The 20516-nt window shown below is 46.8% G+C and overlaps 1 protein-coding gene across 1 annotated transcript in view; it reads right to left on the bottom strand.

Annotated features, from left to right (window-relative positions):
• sspo (SCO-spondin) overlaps positions 1 to 20516 on the bottom strand; it is a gene marked incomplete at its 5' end in the record, with an annotated part of 592643 nt that overhangs the window by 200216 nt on the left and 371911 nt on the right. Inside the window, one exon of the mRNA XM_080183006.1 lies at positions 2010 to 2056. Within this exon, the coding sequence (XP_080039132.1) occupies positions 2010 to 2056 (47 nt within the window). The remainder of the gene's footprint in view (positions 1 to 2009; positions 2057 to 20516) is intronic.

Raw genomic sequence — 20516 nt, 5'->3', positions numbered from 1 at the left:
ACAATGGGGTGCTAACACAAATCCCTGCAGGACCGTACTCATCACTGTCAGAGAAGGAGGTGCTGGAAGTGTTAAAGCAAATCAAGATAGATAAATCCCCAGGACCCGATGGTGTATCCCAGGACATTGTGGGAGGGTACGGAGGAAATTGGCAGACATTTCCCTGCAAATCCCACACTGGAGACCATAGAACACAGAACATTACAGCGCAATACAGGCCCTTCGGCCCACGATGTTGCGCCGACCAGTGGAACCAATCTAATGACCCTCTAACCTAAACTATTCCAAGTTATCCATATGCCTATCCACTGACCATTTGAATGCCCTTAAAGTTGGCGAGTCCACAACTGCTGCAGGCAGGGCATTCCACAACCTTACTACCCTCTGAGTAAAGAACCTACCTCTGACATCCGTCCTATAATTACCACCCCTTAATTTAAAGCTATGTCCCCTTGTGTTAGCCATCACCATCTGAGGTAAAAGGCTCTTACTGTCCACCCTATCTAACCCTCTGATCATCTTGGATGCCTCAATTAGGTCACCTCGTAACCTTCTTCTCTCTAATGAAAATAACCTCAAGACATAAGAAACATAAGAAATATAAGAAACATAAGAAATAGGAGCAGGAGTAGGCCATCTAGCCCTTCGAGCCTGCCCCGCCATTCAATAAGATCATGGCTGATCTGTTGTGGCTCAGTTCCACTTTCCCGCCCTCTCCCCATAACCCTTAATCCCCTCTCTTATCAAGAACCCATCAACCCGCTTCTTAAAAATATTTAGCGAGGCAGCCTCCGCCACTTCAACGGGCAGAGAATTCCAGAGATTCACCACCCTTTGAGTGAAGAAGTTCCTCCTCAACTCCGTTCTAAACCGCCTCCCCTTTATCTTGAGGCTGTGCCCCCTAGTCCTACTGTCTTTTTTGAGCGGGAAGAGTCTCTCCACCTCTATCCTATCCATCCCATTCATCATCTTATACGTCTCAATGAGATCTCCCCTCATTCTTCTAAACTCTAACGAGTACAAGCCCAGTTTATTCAGCCTCTCCTCATAGCTCAACCCCCTCAACTCCGGTATCAGCCTAGTAAACCTCCTCTGCACTCTCTCCAAGGCCAAAATATCCTTGCGCAGGTGCGGCGCCCAAAACTGCACACAGTACTCCAGTTGCGGCCTCACCAATGCCCTGTACAGCTGCAGCAAGACCTCCCTACTTTTATATTCAATCCCCCTCGCTATGAAGGCCAGCATCCCATTCGCCTTCCTGACCACCTGCTGCACCTGCAAGCTGGGTTTTTGCGACTCATGCACAAGGACCCCGAGGTCCCTCTGCACCGTCGCCTGCTGCAGTTTTTCGCCACGTAAGTAATAGTCCTTCCTACCATTCTTCCTACCAAAGTGGACCACCTCACACTTGCCAACATTAAATTCCATTTGCCATTTCCTGGCCCATTTGCCCAGCCTATCTAGATCCTTCTGCAGACTCTCCACACCCTCCGCACAATTTGCCTTTCCCCCAATCTTGGTGTCATCAATATAAGACCTTCCCACCATACCAGGCAACATCCTGGTAAACCTCCTCTGCACCCTTTCCAATGCCTCCACATCTTTCTTATAATGCGGCGACCAGAACTGTACGCAATACTCCAAGTGCGGCCGCACCAGAGTTTTGTACAGTTGTAACATGACCTCACGGCTCCGAAATTCAATCCCTCTACCAATAACAGCTAACACACTGTACGCCTTCTTAACAACCTTATCAACCTGGGTGCCAACCACTCCCCTGCGGGCCCCACTGGAGGCCATTCCCCTGCTAGCCCCACACTGGAGGCCACTTTCCTGCTAGCCCCACTGCCTGTTGGGTTGCCTCCTCCAGGAATGTACAATCCAGGCATGTCCGATATTCCCTGACGTTTTGCAATGACTCCAGCTGCCTATGGAATCCTGAAATCAGGCTGAGCTTCTGAACACATCCCAACATGTATCTGTCCTGGAACAACCTTTGTCTCTCTTACCTTTACAATCCAAGGGTTGGCAGTAAATTCCCTCAGGGGTGCACAAGCTGTAAAAAAGATCAAACATAGTAAGGATACTCCTGTAAGGAGAATGTGACAAAGTGGATTCAAAATGGGCTCAGTTGTCGGAGACAGAGGGTGATGAGAGAAAGCTGCTTTAGTGACTGGAAGGCAGTGTCCAGTGGAGTACCACAGGGATCTGTGCTGGGTTCCCTGTTATTCATCATTTATATAAATGACATTGATGACTATGTGAGGGGTAGGATTAGTAAGCTTGTGGATGGCACAAAGACTGGCCGGGTGTCTTGGGCGACAGGAAGATAAAGACGGAATTGTCAAATGAGCAGATAAATGGCAGGCGGAATTTAACCCTGAGAAATGTGGGGTGATATACTTTGGAAGAAGAAATCTGACAAGAAAATACTCAATGAATGGTAGGACATTAGGAAGTTCTGTGGAACAAAGGGAGCTTGGTGTGTTTGTCCACAGATCTCTGAAGGCAGAAGCACCTGTTAGTAGGATGGTGAAAAATGGCAGAGGGACACTTGCCTTTAACAATCGGGGTATAGATTACAAAAGCAGGGAGCTCATGTTGGAGTTGTATAGAACTTTGGTGAGGCCACAGCTGGAGCACTGTGTGCAGTTCTGGTCGCCACATTATCGGAAGGATGTGATTACACTGGAGGGGGTGCAGAGGAGATTCACCAGGATGCTGCCTGGGATGGAACAGTTAAGTTCTGAGGAGTGAAATCATATAGTCATAGAGCCAGAGAGGTTTACAGCATGAAAACAGAACCTTTGGCCCAACCTATCCATGCCACCCTTTTGTTAACCACTAAGTGATTCCCAAGTGCTAGCGTTTGGACAATATCGCTTGACAGCCATCTTATCCATGTAACTGGTTGAAATGGATTGGGTTGTTTTCTTTGGAGCAGAGAAAACAAATGGCAGACGGAGTTTAATTTAGATAAATGTGAGGTGATGCATTTTGGTCGATTGAACCAGGGCAGGACTTGCTCAGTTAATGGTAGGGCATTGGGGAGAGTTACAGAACAAAGAGATCTAGGGGTACAGGTTCATAGCTCCTTGAAAGTGGAGTCACAGGTGGACAGAGTGGTGAAGAAGGCATTCAGCATGCTTGGTTTCATCGATCAGAACATTGAATACAGGAGTTGGGACGTCTTGTTGAAGTTGTACAAGACATTGGTAAGTCCACACTTGGAATACTGTGTACAGTTCTGGTCACCCTATTATAGAAAGGATAAGAACATAAGAAATAGGAGCAGGAGTAGGCCATCTAGCCCTTCGAGCCTGCCCCGCCATTCAATAAGATCATGGCTGATCTGTCATGGCTCAGTTCCACATTCCCGCCCTCCCCCCATAACCCTTAATCCCCTCTCTTATCAAAAACCCATCAACCCGCGTCTTAAAAATATTTAGCGAGGTGGCCTCCACCACTTCAACGGGCAGAGAATTCCAGAGATTCACCACCCTTTGAGTGAAAAAGTTCCTCCTCAACTCCGTTCTAAACCGCCCCCCCTTTATCTTGAGGCTGTGCCCCCTAGTCCTATTATCCTTTCTGAGCGGGAAGAGTCTCTCCACCTCTATCCTATCCATCCCATTCATCATCTTATACGTCTCAATGAGATCTCCCCTCATTCTTCTAAACTCTAACGAGTACAAGCCTAGTTTATTCAGCCTCTCCTCATAGCTCAACCCCCTCAACTCCGGTATCAGCCTAGTAAACCTCCTCTGCACTCCCTCCAAGGCCAAAATATCTTTGCGTAAGTACGGCGCCCAAAACTGCACACAGTACTCCAGCTGCGGCCTCACCAATGCCCTATATAGCCGCAGCGAGACCTCCCTACTTTTATATTCAATCCCCCTCGCTATGAAGGCCAGCATCCCATTCGCCTTCCTGACCACCTGCTGCACCTGCAAGCTGGGTTTTTGCGACTCATGCACAAGGACCCCAAGGTCCCTCTGCACCGTCGCCTGCTGCAGTTTTTCGCCACGTAAGTGATAATCCTTCCTACCATTATTCCTACCAAAGTGGACCACCTCGCACTTGCCAACATTAAATTCCATTTGCCATTTCCTGGCCCATTCGCCCAGCCTATCTAGATCCTTCTGTAGACTCTCCACACCCTCTGCATAATTTGCCTTTCCTCCAATCTTGGTGTCATCAGCAAATTTCGACACCCTACACTCGGTTCCCTCCTCCAGATCATCTATATAAATGGTAAATAGCTGAGGCCCCAGCACCGACCCCTGAGGCACTCCGCTCGTCACCATCCGCCAATCCGAATAGCACCCATTGACCCCCACTCTCTGCCTCCTATTTGACAACCAATCCTCTATCCACGCTAGCACCCTACCCCCAACTCCCTGTCCCCTGACCTTCTGCAATAACCTCCTGTGAGGTACCTTGTCAAACGCCTTCTGAAAATCCAGAAAGACCACATCCACCGGCTCTCCTCTATCCACCGCCCTAGACAGATCCTCATAGAACTCCAGTAAACTTGTCAGCACGACTTCCCTTTAACGAAACCGTGCTGTGTCTGCTCTGTCAAGCAATTCCTCTCAAGATGCCTCGCTATTTCCTCCTTGATGACGGATTCTAACATTTTACCTACAACAGACGTTAAACTAACCGGCCTATAATTCCCTGCCTTTTGCCTGGCACCCTTCTTAAACAACGGCGTAACATTAGCCGCTTTCCAATCTTCCGGCACTTCCTCGGAATCCAGCGACGTCTGGAAAATAACCACCAAGGCATCCACTATCACCTCCGCCATTTCTTTCAGAACCCTTGGATGGATTCCATCCGGTCCTGGCGACTTGTCCACAATCAGTCACTCCAGTCTGTCGAGCACCTCCTCTCTAGTAACAGTAATGTCATTAAGACCCTCCAGTCCTACCACCTTTCCATCTCTAACACCCGGCAAATTATTCACGTCCTCCTCCGTGAAGACAGAAACAAAAAAGCTATTCAGGACCTCAACCATTTCCCCATCCCCTACCACTAAGTCCCCCCTCTCATCCTCTAAGGGACCAACGTTCACCCTAGCCAGCCTCTTCCTTTTTATATATTTATAAAAACTCTTGCTATCCTTTTTTATATTAAGCGCTAGCCCAGCTTCATACTTTCTCCTACCCTTCTTTATCAACTTCTTTGTCAATCTTTGTTGACATTTAAACCTCTCCCAATCCTCTTCTCGCCCACTACTCTTAGCTACTCTAAATTCCTCCACTTTTAATTTAACACTTTCCTTCACCTCCTTCGTTATCCACGGCTTATTACCTCTCCTCCTACTGTCCTTTTTGACCATCGGAATAAATTTCCGCTGAGCACCAAGAAAGATCTCCTTAAAGATCCTCCACTGCTCCTCAGCAGACCTACCTTCCAATGCGCTCCCCCAGTCCACATTCGCCAATTCTTCTCTCATCCTACTGTATTCCCCTCTGTTCAAACAAAGGACACGCGTCCGGGAACCCACTTTCTCCTCCTCCATCTGCACCAGAAACTCCACCATACAATGATCACTCTCCCCAAGAGGATCCTTCACCGCAAGGTCCCTAATTCTACCCGCCTCATTACATAGCATCAGATCCAAGATAGCTCGCTCCCTCGTCGGCTCCAACACACACTGTTCGAGGAAACTATCCCGGCAGCATTCCAAGAACTCCTCTTCGAGCCCACCGCGTCCAACATGGGTCGACCAATCTATATGTAGATTGAAATCCCCCATAACTACGGCTGTCCCATTCCTGCACGCCGCACTTATTTGCACTTATATTATTAAACTAGAAAGAGTGCAGAAAAGATTTACTAGGATACTACTGGGACTTGATGGTTTGAGTTATAAGGAGAGGCTGGATAGACTTAGAACATAGAACATAGAACATTACAGCGCAGAACAGGCCCTTCGGCCCACGATGTTGCGCCGACCAGTTAAAAAGCAATGACCCTCTAACCTAACCAATCCCTTTCCATCCCTGTCCTTGAGGGTGGTGAGGGACTGGAATGCCCTGCCAGCTGCAGTTGTAAATGTGCCTAGTTTGGGGGCGTTTAAGAGATCTGTGGATAGGTTTATGGACGAAATGGGATTGGTTTAGATTAGTGGGTTAGTGTTGTTTTTTTTTGAAAGCTGGTCGGCGCAACATCGTGGGCCGAAGGGCCTGTTCTGCGCTGTAATGTTCTATGTTCTATGTATGACCCTGTCAGGCAAGGAGGAAGTGGTCGAGCTAGGGAACCGTGGTGCACTAAAAAAGTTGATTTGCTGGTTAAAAAGAAAAAGGAGGCTTCTGTTCGGTTGAGACTTGAGGGCTCAGGTAGTGCACTAGAAGGCTTTAGATTGGCTAGGAGGGAGTTGAAGAGTGAGTTAAGAAGGGCTAAAAGAGGACATGAGAAGACTTTGGCTGATAGGATTAAGGAGAATCCTAAGGCATTCTATAGGTATGTTAAGAACAGAAGGTTGGTTAGGGCAAGATTAGGGCCAGTTACAGACAGCAGAGGGAAGTTGTGTGTGGAACCGGAAGAGATTGGAGAGGCATTGAACCAATATTTCTCTTCGGTGTTCACGCAGGGGGACATAAATGTAGCTGAGGAGAACACTGGGTTACAGGGGTGTAAACTAGACAGTACTGCAGTTGATAGGGGGGATGTGCTGGATATTCTGGAGGGTTTGAAAATAGATAAGTCCCCTGGGCCAGACGGGATTTATCCTAGGATTCTCTGGGAGGCAAGAGAGGCGATTGCAGAGCCTCTGGCTCTGATCTTCAGGTTGTCGTTGGTCTCAGGTATAGTGCCGGAAGGTTGGAGGATAGCGAATGTTGTCCCATTGTTTAAGAAGGGGAACAGAGACTTCCCCGGGAATTATAGACCGGTGAGTCTTACTTCTGTTGTGGGCAAGGTTTTAGAAAAAATTATTAGGGATAGGATTTATAGTTATTTGGAGAGTAATGAATTGATTGGAGATAGTCAGCATGGTTTTGTAGCGGGTAGGTCGTGCCTTACTAACCTTATTGAGTTTTTTGAGAAAGTGACCAAAGAGGTGGATGGGGGTAAGGCAGTTGACGTGGTGTATTTGGACTTTAGTAAGGCGTTTGATAAGGTTCACCATGGAAGCCTTCTGCAGAAAATGCAGATGTATGGGATTGGGGGTAATCTAGGTAATTGGATCAGGAATTGGCTAGCAGATAGGAGACAGAGGGTGGTGGTTGATGGCAAGTATTCGTCATGGAGTTCAGTTACGAGTGGTGTGCCTCAGGGATCTGTTTTGGGGCCACTGTTGTTTGTAATTTTTATTAATGATCTGGATGAGGGTATAGTTGGGTGGATTAGTAAATTTGCTGATGACACTAAAGTCGGAGGTGTGGTAGATAGTGAGGAAGGGTGTCATAGTTTGCAGGGAGACTTGGACAGGTTGCAGAGCTGGGCCGAGAGGTTTGCGGATGGAGTTTAATACGGAGAAGTGTGAGGTAATTCACTTTGGCAGGAATAACAGATGTGTTGAGTATAGGGCTAATGGGAGGACTCTGAATAGTGTGGATGAACAGAGGGATCTAGGTGTATGTGTACATAGATCCCTGAAAGTTGGGAATCAAGTAGATAGGGTTGTTAAGAAGGCATACGGTGTCTTGGCATTTATTGGCAGGGGGATTGAATTTAGGAGTCGCAGCGTCATGTTGCAACTGTACACAACTCTGGTGCGGCCGCACTTGGAGTATTGTGTGCAGTTCTGGTCCCCACATTATAGGAAGGATGTGGAGGCTTTGGAGAGGGTGCAGAGGAGGTTTACCAGGATATTGCCTGGTATGGAGGGGAGGTCCTATGAAGAGAGACTGAGGGATTTGGGGTTGTTTTTGTTAGAAAGAAGGCGGCTAAGAGGGGATCTTATTGAAACATATAAGATGATTAGAGGTTTAGATAGGGTGGACAGTGATAGCCTTTTTCCTCGGATGGAGAAAGCTAGCACGAGGGGGCATGGCTTTAAATTAAGGGGGGGTAGTTATAGGACGGATGTCGGGGTAGGTTCTTTACCCAGAGGGTGGTGAGGGATTGGAATGCCCTGCCTGCTGCAGTTGTAAATGCGCCTAGTTTCGGGGTGTTTAAGAGATCCATGGATAGGTTTATGGATGGAAAGGGATTGGTTTAGGTTAGAGGGTCATTGTTTTTTAACTGGTCGGCACAACATTGTGGGCCGAAGGGCCTGTTGTGCGCTGTACTGTTCTATGTTCTATTCAGAGTCCTACCGTTAGCCCTATACTCTACACATCTGTTATTCCTGCCAAAGTGAATTACCTCACACTTTTCCGCATTAAACTCCATCCGCCACCTCTCGGCCCAGCTCTGCGACTTGTCCAAGTCTCCCTGTAAACTATGACACCCTTCCTCACTATCTACCACTTGGACTTTTTTCTCTGGAGTGTGGAAGGCTGAGGGGTGATCTTATATAGGTCTATAAAGTAATGAGGGGCACAGATCAGCAAGATAGTTGACGTCTTTTCCCAAAGGTAGGGGAGTCTAAAACTAAAGGGCATCGGTTTAAGGTGAGAGTGGAGAGGTACAAAAGGGTCCAGAGGGGCAAGTTTTTCACACAGAGGTTGGTGAGTGTCTGGAACGATCTACAGAGGTAGTAGTAGAGGCGGGTACAATTTTGTCTTTTAAAAGTGTTTAGACAGTTACATGGGTACGATGGGTATAGAGGGATATGGGCCAAATTTGGGCAATTGGGACTAGATTTGGGGTTAAAAAAAGGCTGGCATGGACAAGATGGGCCAAAGGGCCTGTTTCTGTGCTGTTAATTTCTATGATTGTATGACTGAGAGGTGACCTGATTGAGTTGTCCAAGAATATATCGATACGTGAAGAGAAGGAGGTTGGTGAAGACAAATGTAGGTCCCCTACGGACAGAAACGGGGAATGCACAATGGGGGAATGAAGAAATGGCCGAGCAACTGAATACATACTTTGGTTCTGTCTTCACAAAAGGGGACACAAATCAAATGCCACTCTACCCTTTCGGGACCATATCCCTCTATTCCCATCCTATTCATGTACTCGTCAAGACGCCCCTTAAAACTTATTATTGTATCTGCGTCACTACCTCCCCGGGCAATGAGTTCCAGGCACCCACTACTCTCTATGCAAAACAATCTGCCTCATACATCTCCTTTAAATCTTGCCCTTGCGCTTAAACCTGTGCCCCCTAGTAATTGACTCTTCCACCCTGGGAAAAATCTTCTGACTATCCACTCTGTCCGTGCCCCTCATAATCTTGTAGATTCTATCAGGTGTCCCCTCAACCTCTGTCGCTCCAGTAAGAACGAATCAAGTTTCTCCAACCACTCCTCATAGCTAACGCCCTCCATACCAGGCAAATCTTTTCTGTACCCTCTCCAAAGCCTCCACATTCTTGTGGTAGTGTGGCGAACCGAATTAAACATTATATTCTAACTACAGCTGAACTAAGGTTCTACAAAGCTGCAAGATGACTTGCCAATTTTTAAACACAATAAAAGTTCATTGAGTTGATGAAGGTAAGCATGCCATGTGCCTTCTTGGCTACCTTCCCCACCTGCATTGCCACTTTCAGTGATGTGTACTTGTACACCCAGATCCCTTTGCCTATCAATACTCATAAGGGTTCTGCCATTTACTATATATTTCCTATCTGTATGAGATCTTCCAAGATGCATTACCTCATATTTGCATGACAGCATGGTAACAAGCCCTTCGGCTCAACTTGTCCATGCTGCTCTTCTCTACTGTCTCGCCCCATCTTTGTTCATCTCTCCCCTTAAACCTATGTCCTCTAGTTTTACACTCCCCACTACCTTTGGGAAAAGATATTGACTATCTACCTGTTCTATGTCCCTCATTATTTTATAGGCCTCTGTAAGATCTGTAAGGACAATGAGGAAGGTTTTCAAAGCTTGCAGAGGGATTTTTACCAACTAGAAAAATGGGCTGAAAAATGGCAAATGGAATTTAATGCAGACAAGTGTGAGGTATTGCACTTTGGAAGGACAAACCAAAGTAGAACGTACAGGTAAATGGTAGGACTCTGAAGATTGCAGTTGAACAGAGGAATACAGGTACAGAATTCCCTAAAAGTGATGTCACACGTGGGTAGGGCCTTAAAGAGTGCTTTTGGTACATTGGCCTTTATAAATCGGAGTATCGAGTATAAAAGTTGGAGTGTTATGGTAAGGTTATATAAGGCATTGGTGAGGCTGAATTTAGAGCATTGTGTACCATTTTGATCACCTAGTTACAGATGTAAATAAGGTTGAAAGAGTGCAGAGAAGGTTCACAAAGATGTTGCTGGGACTTGAGAAGCTGAGTTACAGAGAGAGATTGTATAGGTTAGGACTTTATTCCCTGGAGCGTAGAAGAATGAGGGGAGATTTGATAGAGGTGTATAAGATTTTGATGGGTATAGATAGAGTGAATGCAAGCAGGCTTTTTCCACTGAGGCTAGGAGAGAAAAAAACCAGAGGGCATGGGTTAAGAGTGAAAGGAGAAAAGTTTGAAGGGAATATTGGGGGGGGATTGTTCACACAGAGAGTGGTGGGGGTGTGGAATGAGCTGCCGGATAAAGTGGTAAATGCGGGGTCACTTTTAACATTTAAGAAAACTGGGAATTCTCTGCCCGTTGAAGTGGTGGCGGCTGCCTCGCTAAGTATTTTTAAGACGCGGGTTGATGGGTTTTTGATAAGCGAGGGGATTAAGGGTTATGGGGAGAGGGCGGGAATGTGGAACTGAGCCACGACAGATCAGCCATGATCTTATTGAATGGCGGGGCAGGCTCGAAGGGCTAGATGGCCTACTCCTGCTCCTATTTCTTATGTTCTTATGTTCTTATGTACATGGATGAGAGGGGTGTGGAGGGATATAGTCCAAGTGCAGGTCAGTGGGACTAGGCAAAAAATGGTTTGGCACAGACAAGAAGGGCCAAAAGGCCTGTTTCTGAGCTGTAATTTTCTATGGTTCTAAGATCACCCCTCAGCCTCCTATGCTCCAGAGAGAAAAGTCCCAGTCTATCCAGCCTCTCCTTATAACTCAATCCATCAAGTCCCGATAACATTCTAGTAAATCTTTTCTGGACTCTTTCTAGTTTAATAATATCCTTTCTATAATAGGGTGACCAAAACTGTACATTGACCAGTAAGGCTAATATTAGGAGTGGGGAAAGTTCTCAAATCTATTATCAAGGACTTTCTGGCAGGGCATTTAGAAAGCAGTGTCAGGATCAGACAGAGTCAGCGTAGACTGATGAAGGGGAAATCATGCTTGACAAAGCTGTTGCAATACTTGGAAGGTGTAACTAGTAGAGTTGACAAGGGGGAGCCAGTTGATGTGATACATTTGGACTTTCAGAAAGCATTTGACAAAGTCCCGACTGGAGATGATCATGCAAGATTAAAGCGTGTGGAATTAGGGGAAGTGCATTGAGATGGATAGAAAACTGGTCGGCAGAGAGGAAACAAAGAGTAGGAATTAATGGGTCGTTCTTCGAGAAAGTGACCAAAGAGGTGGATGAGGGTAAAGCAGTTGATGTGGTGTATGTAGATTTCAGTAAAGCGTTTGATAAGATTCCCCACAGTAAACTTTTGTGGAAGATATGAAGGCAGGGATTGAGGGTGATTTAGCAGTTTGGATCAGAAATGGGCAAGCTATAAGAAGACAGAGATTGAGGGAAGTGTTCTCCTGGAGTTCAGTTACTAGTGGTGTACCACAAGAATCTGTTTTGGAGCCACTGCTGTTTGTCATTTTTATAAATGACCTGGATGAGGGCGTAGAAAGATGGGTTAGTAAATTTGCAGCTGGCACTAAAGTCGGTGGAGTTGTGGTCGTGGGAAAAAGCTCCCCACTGTTCAGCCTATCTATGCCCTTCATAATTTTATACACCTCGATTAGGTCTCCCCTCATCCTCCATCTTTCCAGGGAGAACAACCCCAGTTTACCCAATCTCTCCTCATCGCTAAGACCCTCCATACCAGGCAACATCCTGGTAAACGTCCTCTGCACTCTCTCCAAAGCCTCCACATCCTTCTGGTAGTGCGGCGACCAGACCTGGACACAGTATTCCAAATGTGGCCGAACCAACGTTCTATACAGCTGTAACATCATATGCCAACTTTTTTACTCTTATGTGTCCAATAAAGGTAAGCATGCCATATGCCTTAGAACATAGAACATAGAACACTACAGCACAAACAGGCCCTTCGGCCCATGGGTTGCGCCGATCACATCAACACCTACCAACCTATAGACCTATCTATAACCCCCAATCCCATTAAATTCCATATACTCATCCAGAAGTCTTTTAAAAGACCCCAGCGAGTTCGCCTCCACCACCACCGACGGCAGCCGATTCCATTCACTCACCACCCTCTGAGTGAAAAACTTACCCCTAACATCACTTCTGAACTTGCCTCCCCGCACCTTCAATCTGTGTCCTCTCATAGCGACAATTTCAACCCGGGGAAATAGCCTCTGAGAATCCACCCTATCTATTCCTCTCAACATTTTATAAACTTCTATCAGGTCGCCTCTCAACCTTCGTCTCTCCAGGGAAAAGAGTCCCAGCTCCCTCAACCTAACTTCATAAGGCATGCCTCCCAGTCCAGGCAACATCCTTGTAAATCTCCTCTGTACCCTTTCAATAGCTTCTACGTCCTTCCTATAGTGAGGCGACCAGAACTGCGCACAGTACTCCAAATGAGGCCTGACTAGGGTCTTATAAAGTTGCAGCATTACCTCCCGATTCCTAAACTCAATCCCTCGATTAACGAAGGCCAGTACACCATACGCCTTCTTGACCACATCCTCCACCTGCGAGGCCGATTTAAGAGTCCTGTGGACCCAGACCCCAAGATCCTTCTGCTCTTCAACACTACTAAGACTCCTGCCCTTGATAGTGTATTCGTTCATCCCATTGGTTCTGCCAAAATGGACGACTACACATTTATCTGTGTTGAAGTCCATCTGCCACTTCTCCACCCAGTCCTGCATCCTATTTATGTCCTGCTGCAACTTTTGACATCCTTCCAGACCATCCACAACACCACCGACCTTCGTGTCATCAGCGAACTTACTTACCCATCCCTCCACTTCCTCATCCAGGTCATTTATGAAAATGACAAACAGCAAGGGTCCTAGAACAGATCCCTGGGGCACTCCACTGGTGACTGACTTCCATGCCGAAAAAGACCCATCCACAACCACTCTCTGTCTTCTGCAGGCAAGCCAGTTCTGGGTCCACAAGGCCAAAGGCCCTTCACCACCTTCTCCACCTGTGCTGCCACCTTTAAGGATCTGTGGACTTGCACCCCCAGATCCCTCTGTGGGTCTAGGTTGTTAAGAAGGCATACAGTGTGTTAGTTTTTATTGGTAGAGGGATTGAGTTTCGGAGCCGTGAGGTCATGTTGCAGCTGTACAAAACTCTGGTGCGGCCGCACTTGGAGTATTGTGTGCAGTTCTGGTCCCCACATTATAGGAAGGATGTGGAGGCTTTGGAGAGGGTGCAGAGGAGGTTTACCAGGATGTTGCCTGGTATGGTGGGAAAGGCTGAGGGTCTTGAGGCTGTTTTTGTTTGAGGGAAGAAGGTTAAGAGGTAACTTAATAGAGGCATATAAGATGATCAGAGAATAATATAGGGTGGACAGTGAGAGCCTTTGTCTTTGGATGGAGATGGCTAGTACGAGGGACATAGCTTTAAATTGAGTGGTGACAATTATAGGGCGGATGTCAGAGGTAGGTTCTTTACTCAGAGAGTAGTAAGGGTGTGGAATGCCCTGCCTGCAGCAGTAGTGGACTCACCAACTTTAAGGGCATTTAAATGGTCATTGGATGAACATATGGATGATATTGGAATAGTGTAGGTTAGATGGGCTTTCGGTTGGTTTCACTGGTCGGCACAACATCAAGGGCCGAAGGGCCTGTACTGCGCTGTAATGTTCTAAGTTCTATTTTCAAATTGGCCAGCAGTAACTAGTGGGGTGCCACAGGGATCCCAGCTATTCACAATATATATTAGTGATTTGGATGTTACAATTATTCAGGGGCCTTGGTGAGGTCACACCTAGAGTATTGTGTGCAGTTTTGGTCTCCTTTTCTGTGGAAGGATGTTCTTGCTCTCGAGGGAGTGCAGTGAAGGTTTACCAGGCTGATTCCGGGGATGGCGGGACTGAGGAGAGATTGACTAGGTTAGGATTGTTTTCACTGGAGTTCAGACAAATGAGGGGGAATCTCATAGAGATTTATAAAATTCTAACAGGATTAGACAGGGTAGATGCAGGGAGGATGTTTCCAATGGTGGGGGAGTCCAGAACCAGGGGTCACAGTCTGAGGATTCAGGGTAGACCATTTAGGACGGAGGTGAGGAGACATTTCTTCACCCAAAGAGTGGTGAGCCTGTGGAATTCATTACCACAGGAAGTAGTTAGAACATAGAAACATAGAACAGTACAGCACAGTACAGGCCCTTCGGCCCTCAATGTTGTGCTGAGCTATGTTCAATCCCAAGATCAAGCTATCCCACTCCCTATCATTCTGGAGTGCTCCATGTGCCTATCCAATAACCGCTTGAAAGTTCCTAAAGTGTCCGGCTCCACTATCACAGCAGGCAGTGCATTCCACACCCCAACCACTCTCTGAGTGAAGAATCTACCTCGGACATCCCTCCTATATCTTCCACCATGAACCTTATAGTTATGCTCCCTAGTAACAGATACATCCACCCGAGGAAATAGTCTCTGCACGTCCACTCTATCTATCCCTCTCATCATCTTATAAACCTCTATTAAGTTGCCTCTCATCCTCCTCCACTTTAAAGAGAAAAGCCCCAGCTCCCTCAACCTTTCCTCATATGACTTACCCTCCAAACCAGGCAGCATCCTGGTAAATCCCCTCTGCACACTCTCCAATGTTTCCACATCCTTCTTATAGTGAGGTGACCAGAACTGCACACAATATTCCAAATGTGGTCTCACCAATGTCCAGTTAGTTGCAGCATAATCCCACGGCTCTTAAACTCAAACCCCCTGTTAATAAACACTAACACACTATAAGCCTCCTTCATGGCTCTATCCACTTGAGTGGCAACCTTCAGAGATCTGTGGATATGAACCCCAAGATCTCTCTGTTTCTCCACATTCCTCAGAGCCCTGCCATTGACCCTGTAATCCGCATTCAAGTTTGTTCTACCAAAATGAATCACCTCGCACTTATCAGGGTTAAACTGAAGACATTCTCATGCCCCCTCCCAGCTCTCCTAAGCCCTTTCTTTAACTCATTCCTAGCTACCTTGTAACCCTCAAGTGACCCAACTGAACCTTGTTTTCTCATCCTTACATACACTTCCTTTTCCCTCTTGACAAGACATTCAACCTTCTTTGTGAACCATGGTTCCCTCACTCAGCCATTTCCCTCCTGCCTGACAGGGACATACCTATCAAGGACACGCAGTATTTGTTCCTTGAACAAGCTCCACTTTTTGTTTGTGCCCAAACCTGACAGTTTCTATTCCCATTTTATGCTCCCTAATTCTTGCCTAATTGCATCATAATTACCCCTGCCCCAATTATAAACCTTGCCCTGCCGTGTGACCCTATCCCTCTCCTTTGCAATAATGAAGGACACCGAATTGTGGTCACTATTTCCAAAGTGCTCTCCCACAAACAAAGAGGCGGCTGGATATAGCACTTGGGGCAAATGGGATCAAAGGTTATGGGGAGAAAGCAGGATTAGGCTAATGAGTTGGATGATCAGCCATGGTCTTAATGAATGTTGGAGCAGGCTCGAAGGGCCGAATGACCTCCTCCTGCTCCTTCTTCTAAGCTTCCATGTAATATAAGAACATAAGAACTTGGGCAGGAGTGGGCCATTCGGCCCCTCGAGCCTGCTCCGCCATTCAATAAGATCATGGCTGATCTTTTCGTGGACTCAACTTCACTTTCCCACCTGCTCACCATAACCCTTAATTCCTTTACTGTTCATAAGAACAGTAAGAAAAACATAAGAAAAATCTATCTATCCTTGCCTTAAAAACATTCAATGAGGGAGCCTCAACTGCTTCACTGGGCAGGGAATTCCACAGATTCCCAACCCTTTGTGTGAAGAAGTTCCTCCTCAACTCAGTCCTAAATCTGCTCCCCCTTATTTTGAGGCTATCCCCCCTAGTTCGAGTTTCACCCGCCAGTGGAAACAACTTCCCTGCTTCTATCTTATCTTTTCCCTTCATAATCTTATATTTTACTCAGATCCCTCTGCACAGCAGCATGCTGTAATGTTTTTACCATTTAAATTACGCATTTTGGGGTCTGGGTTCACAGGATTCTCAAATCAGCTTTACAGGTTGAAGCTGTGGTTAAGAAGGCGTATGGTGTACTGGCCTTCATCAATCGAGGGATTGAGTTTAGGAGTCGGGAGGTAATGCTGCAACTGTATAAGACCCTTGTCAGACCCCACTTGGAGTACTGTGCGCAGTTCTGGTCGCCTCACTATAGGAAGGATGTGGAAGCCATTGAGAGGGTGCAGAGGAGATTTACAAGGATGTTGCCTGGATTGGGAAGCATGCCTTATGAGGATAAGTTGAGGGAGCTTGGCCGTTTCTCCTTGGAGAAACAAAGGATGAGGGGTGACCTGATAGAGGTGTATAAGATGTTGAGAGCTATTGATCGAGTGGATTCTCAGAGGCTTTTTCCCAGGGCTGAAATAGCTGCCACGAGAGGACACAGGTTTAAGGTGCTGGGGAGTAGGTACAGAGGAGATGTCAGGGGTAAGTTTTTCACTCAGAGGGTAGTGGGTGAGTGGAATCGGCTGCCAGCAACAGTGACGGAGGTGGATTCGATAGGGTCTTTTAAGAGACTTCTGGATGAGCACATGGGACTGAGTAAGATAGAGGGTTATAGGTAAGCCTCGTAGGTAGAGATATGTTCGTTGCAACTTGTGGGCTGAAGGGTCTGTTTGTGCTGTAGTTTTTCTATGTTCTAAGTTATGTTGCAGTTGTACAGGATGTTGGTGAGGCTGTACCTGGAGTATTGTGTTCAGTTTTGGTCACCTTGCTATTGGAAAGATGCTATTAAACTGGAGAGAGTGCAGAAGAGATTTACAAGGATGCTGCCAGGACTCAAGGGACTGAGTTATAGGGAGAGATTGGACAGGCTAGAACTTTTATCTTTGGGGCGTGGGAGACTGAGGGATGATCTTATAGAGGTGTATAAAATAGGCATGGATAGGGTGAATGCAGTCAGTCTTTTTTCCAGGGTTGGGGAATCGAGAACGAGAGGGCAGAGGTTTAAGATGGGCCAGAATTAATGTGAACCTGAGGAACAACTTTTTTACACAGAGGGTGGTACGTGTGGGGAATGAGCTACCGGAGGAAACTGTTGAGGCAGAGACATTGAAAACATTTAAAAGGCATTTGGATAGATACATGGATAGGAAAGGTTTAGAGGGATCTGGGCCAAATGCAGGCAAATGGGGTGCGCTTAGATGGATATTTTGGTCAGCATGGGCTAGTTTGGGCTGAAGGGCCTGTCTGTGTAGATTCAATGATTTTATAAATTCAAATGGAAAATCCAAAGCAGAATAAGAGGATTACAGATATGGAGGGACTTGAACTCAAGATTGAGGGCTTTGAATTTTGGTTTCCTCTGAGATTAAAAGGGCCACATTACCAGCCATTCCTGTCACGCTCCCACTGCACTGAGGTCAGGAAATCTGGCATCCAACCAAATCTCTGTTCACTGTGGCGGGATGGGAGAGTATTCTGACCTTAGTGTTATAAATAGCTGCAGGTATCACTCATCTGAATAGTGCATCACACCATAGCAACTGAAAAACCTGAGTGTCAATTAATGGTGGGACTCTTGGCAGTGTGGAAGATCAGAAGGATCTTGGGGTCTGAGTTCAATGGACGCTCAAAGCAGCTGAGCAGGTTGAAGCTGTGGTTAAGAAGGCATATGGTATACTAGCCTTCATCAATCGAGGGACTGAGTTTAGGAGTCGGGAGGTAATGCTGCAACTTTATAGGACCCTTGTCAGACCCCACTTGGAGTACTGTGCTCAGTTCTGGTCGCCTCATTACAGGAAGGACGTGGAAGCCATAGAAAGGGTGCAGAGGAGATTTACAAGATTGCCTGGATTGGGGAGCATGAATATTAAAGATAGAAGGATGGTAGGAGTTGAGGGCCTGAATGTGATTACTGTCACTAGAGAGGTAGTGCTTGATAGACTATCGGGACTGATGGGGGACAAGATCCCAGGACCGGATGGAACGCATCCCAGGGTTCTGAAGGAAATGGCAGAGGTGATAGTGGATGCCTTAGTAATTATTTATCAAAATTCGCTGGATTCTGGGGAAGTGCCGGAAGATTGGAAAACGGCTAATGTTACGCCGCTGTTTAAAAAAGGTAGCAGGCAAAAGGCAGGGAATTATAGGCTGGTTAGTTTAATATTTGCAGTTGGAAAAATGCTTGAATCCGTCATCAAAGAAGAAATAGCGAGGCACCTAGAGAAGAATGGTCTGATAGAGCAGGCGCAGCACGGATTTGTTAAGGGGAAGTTGTGTTTGACGAATTTATTGTCCTATTGTCCTAAGTCCTATTTCTTATGTTCTTATATTGGATTTCTATGAGCATGTGACTCGTGTGGTAGACAGAGGGGAACCGGTGGTGTGGTGTTTCTCGATTTTCAAAAGGCGTTTGATAAGGCGCCTCACAAAAGGTTGCTTCAGAAGGTTAGGGGGCATGGAGTTGGGGGTAAGGTGTTAGCGTGGATAGAGGATTGCTTGTCTAATAGGAGGCAGAGAGTTGGTATCAATGGGTGCTATTCTGATTGGTGGTTGGTGACTAGTGGAGTGCCGCAGGGATCGGTGCTGGGGCCTCAGCTATTTACCATTTATATAGATGATCTGGAGGAGGGGGCTGAGTGTAGGGTAACGAAATTTGCTGATGACACAAAGATGAGTGGAAAAGCAAATTTTCGGAGGGTGTGGAAAGTCTGCAGAGGGATCTGGATAGGCTGAGTGAGTGGGCAAGGACCTGACAAATGGAGTACAATGTTGGCAAGTGTGAGGTTATCCACTTTGGCAGAAATAATAGTAGGAGGGATTACTATTTAAAGGGCGAAAAGCTGCAGCATGCTACAATGCAGAGGGACCTGGGGGTCCTTGTGCATGAGTCGCAAAAACCCAGTCTGCAGGTGCAGCAGATGATCAAGAAGGCGAATGGGATGCTGGCCTTTATAGCGAGGGGGATAGAATATAAAAGCAGGGAGGTCTTGCTGCAACTGTATAGGGCATTGGTGAGGCCGCAGCTGGAGTACTGTGTGCAGTTTTGGTCGCTGCACTTACGCAAGAATATTTTGGCCTTGGAGGGAGTGCAGAGGAGGTTTACTAGGCTGATGCCGGAGTTGAGGGGGTTGAGCTATGAGGAGAGGCTGAATAAACTAGGCTTGTACTCGTTAGAGTTTAGAAGAATGAGGGGAGATCTCATTGAGACGTATAAGGTGTTGAATGGGATGGATAGGATAGAGGTGGAGAGGCTCTTCCCGCTCAGAAAGGACAGTAGGACTAGAGGGCACAGCCACAAGATAAAGGGGGGGCGGTTTAGAACAGGGTTGAGGAGGAACTTCTTCACCCAAAGGGTGGTGAATCTCTGGAATTCTCTGCCCGTTGAAGTGGTGGAGGCTGCCTCGCTAAATATTTTTAAGACGCGGGTAGATAGGTTTTTGATAGGTAAGGGGATTAAAGGTTATGGGGAGAGGACGGGAATGTGGAACTGAGCCACGACAGATCAACCATGATCTTATTGAATGGCGGGGCAGGCTCGAGGGGCTAGATGGCCTACTCCTGCTCCTGTTTCTTATGTTCTTAACTGTACAGGGCACTGGTGAGGCCGCAGCTGGAGTACTGTGTGCAGTTTTGGTCGCCACACTTGCGCAAGGATATTTTGGCCTTGGAAGGAGTGCAGAGGAGGTTCACTAGGCTGATACCAGAGATGAGGGGGTTAGACTATGAAGAGAGATTAAATAGACTGGGTCTGTACTCGTTGGAGTTTAGAAGGATAAGGAGGGATCTTATAGAGACGTATAAGATAATGAAGGGGGTGGATAGGGTAGAGGTAGAGAGATTCTTCCCGCTCAGAAAGGACAGTAGGACTAGGGGGCACAGCCTCAAGATAAAGGGGGGGCGGTTTAGAACGGAGTTGAGGAGGAACTTCTTCACTCAAAGGGTGGTGAATCTCTGGAATTCTCTGCCCGTTGAAGTGGTGGAGGCTGCCTCGCTAAATATATTTAGGTCACGGGTAGATAGGTTTCTGATAGACAGGGGAATTAAGGGTTACGGGGAGAAAGCGGGAAAGTGGAACTTCGGATCAGCCAGGATTGGGAGGCATGCCTTATGAAGATAGGTTGAGGGAGCTGGGACTCTTCTCCCTGGAGAGATGAAGGTTGAGAGGCGACGTGATAGAGGTTTATAAAATGTTGAGAGG

Source organism: Carcharhinus amblyrhynchos, unplaced genomic scaffold (assembly GCF_965287045.1).
Source record: "Carcharhinus amblyrhynchos unplaced genomic scaffold, sCarAmb.v2.hapA chromosome_114, whole genome shotgun sequence".
Taxonomy (NCBI): Eukaryota; Metazoa; Chordata; class Chondrichthyes; order Carcharhiniformes; family Carcharhinidae; genus Carcharhinus; species Carcharhinus amblyrhynchos.
The sequence above is the reverse complement of the archived record's forward strand: the minus strand, read 5'-3'. Positions and strand labels throughout refer to the sequence as shown.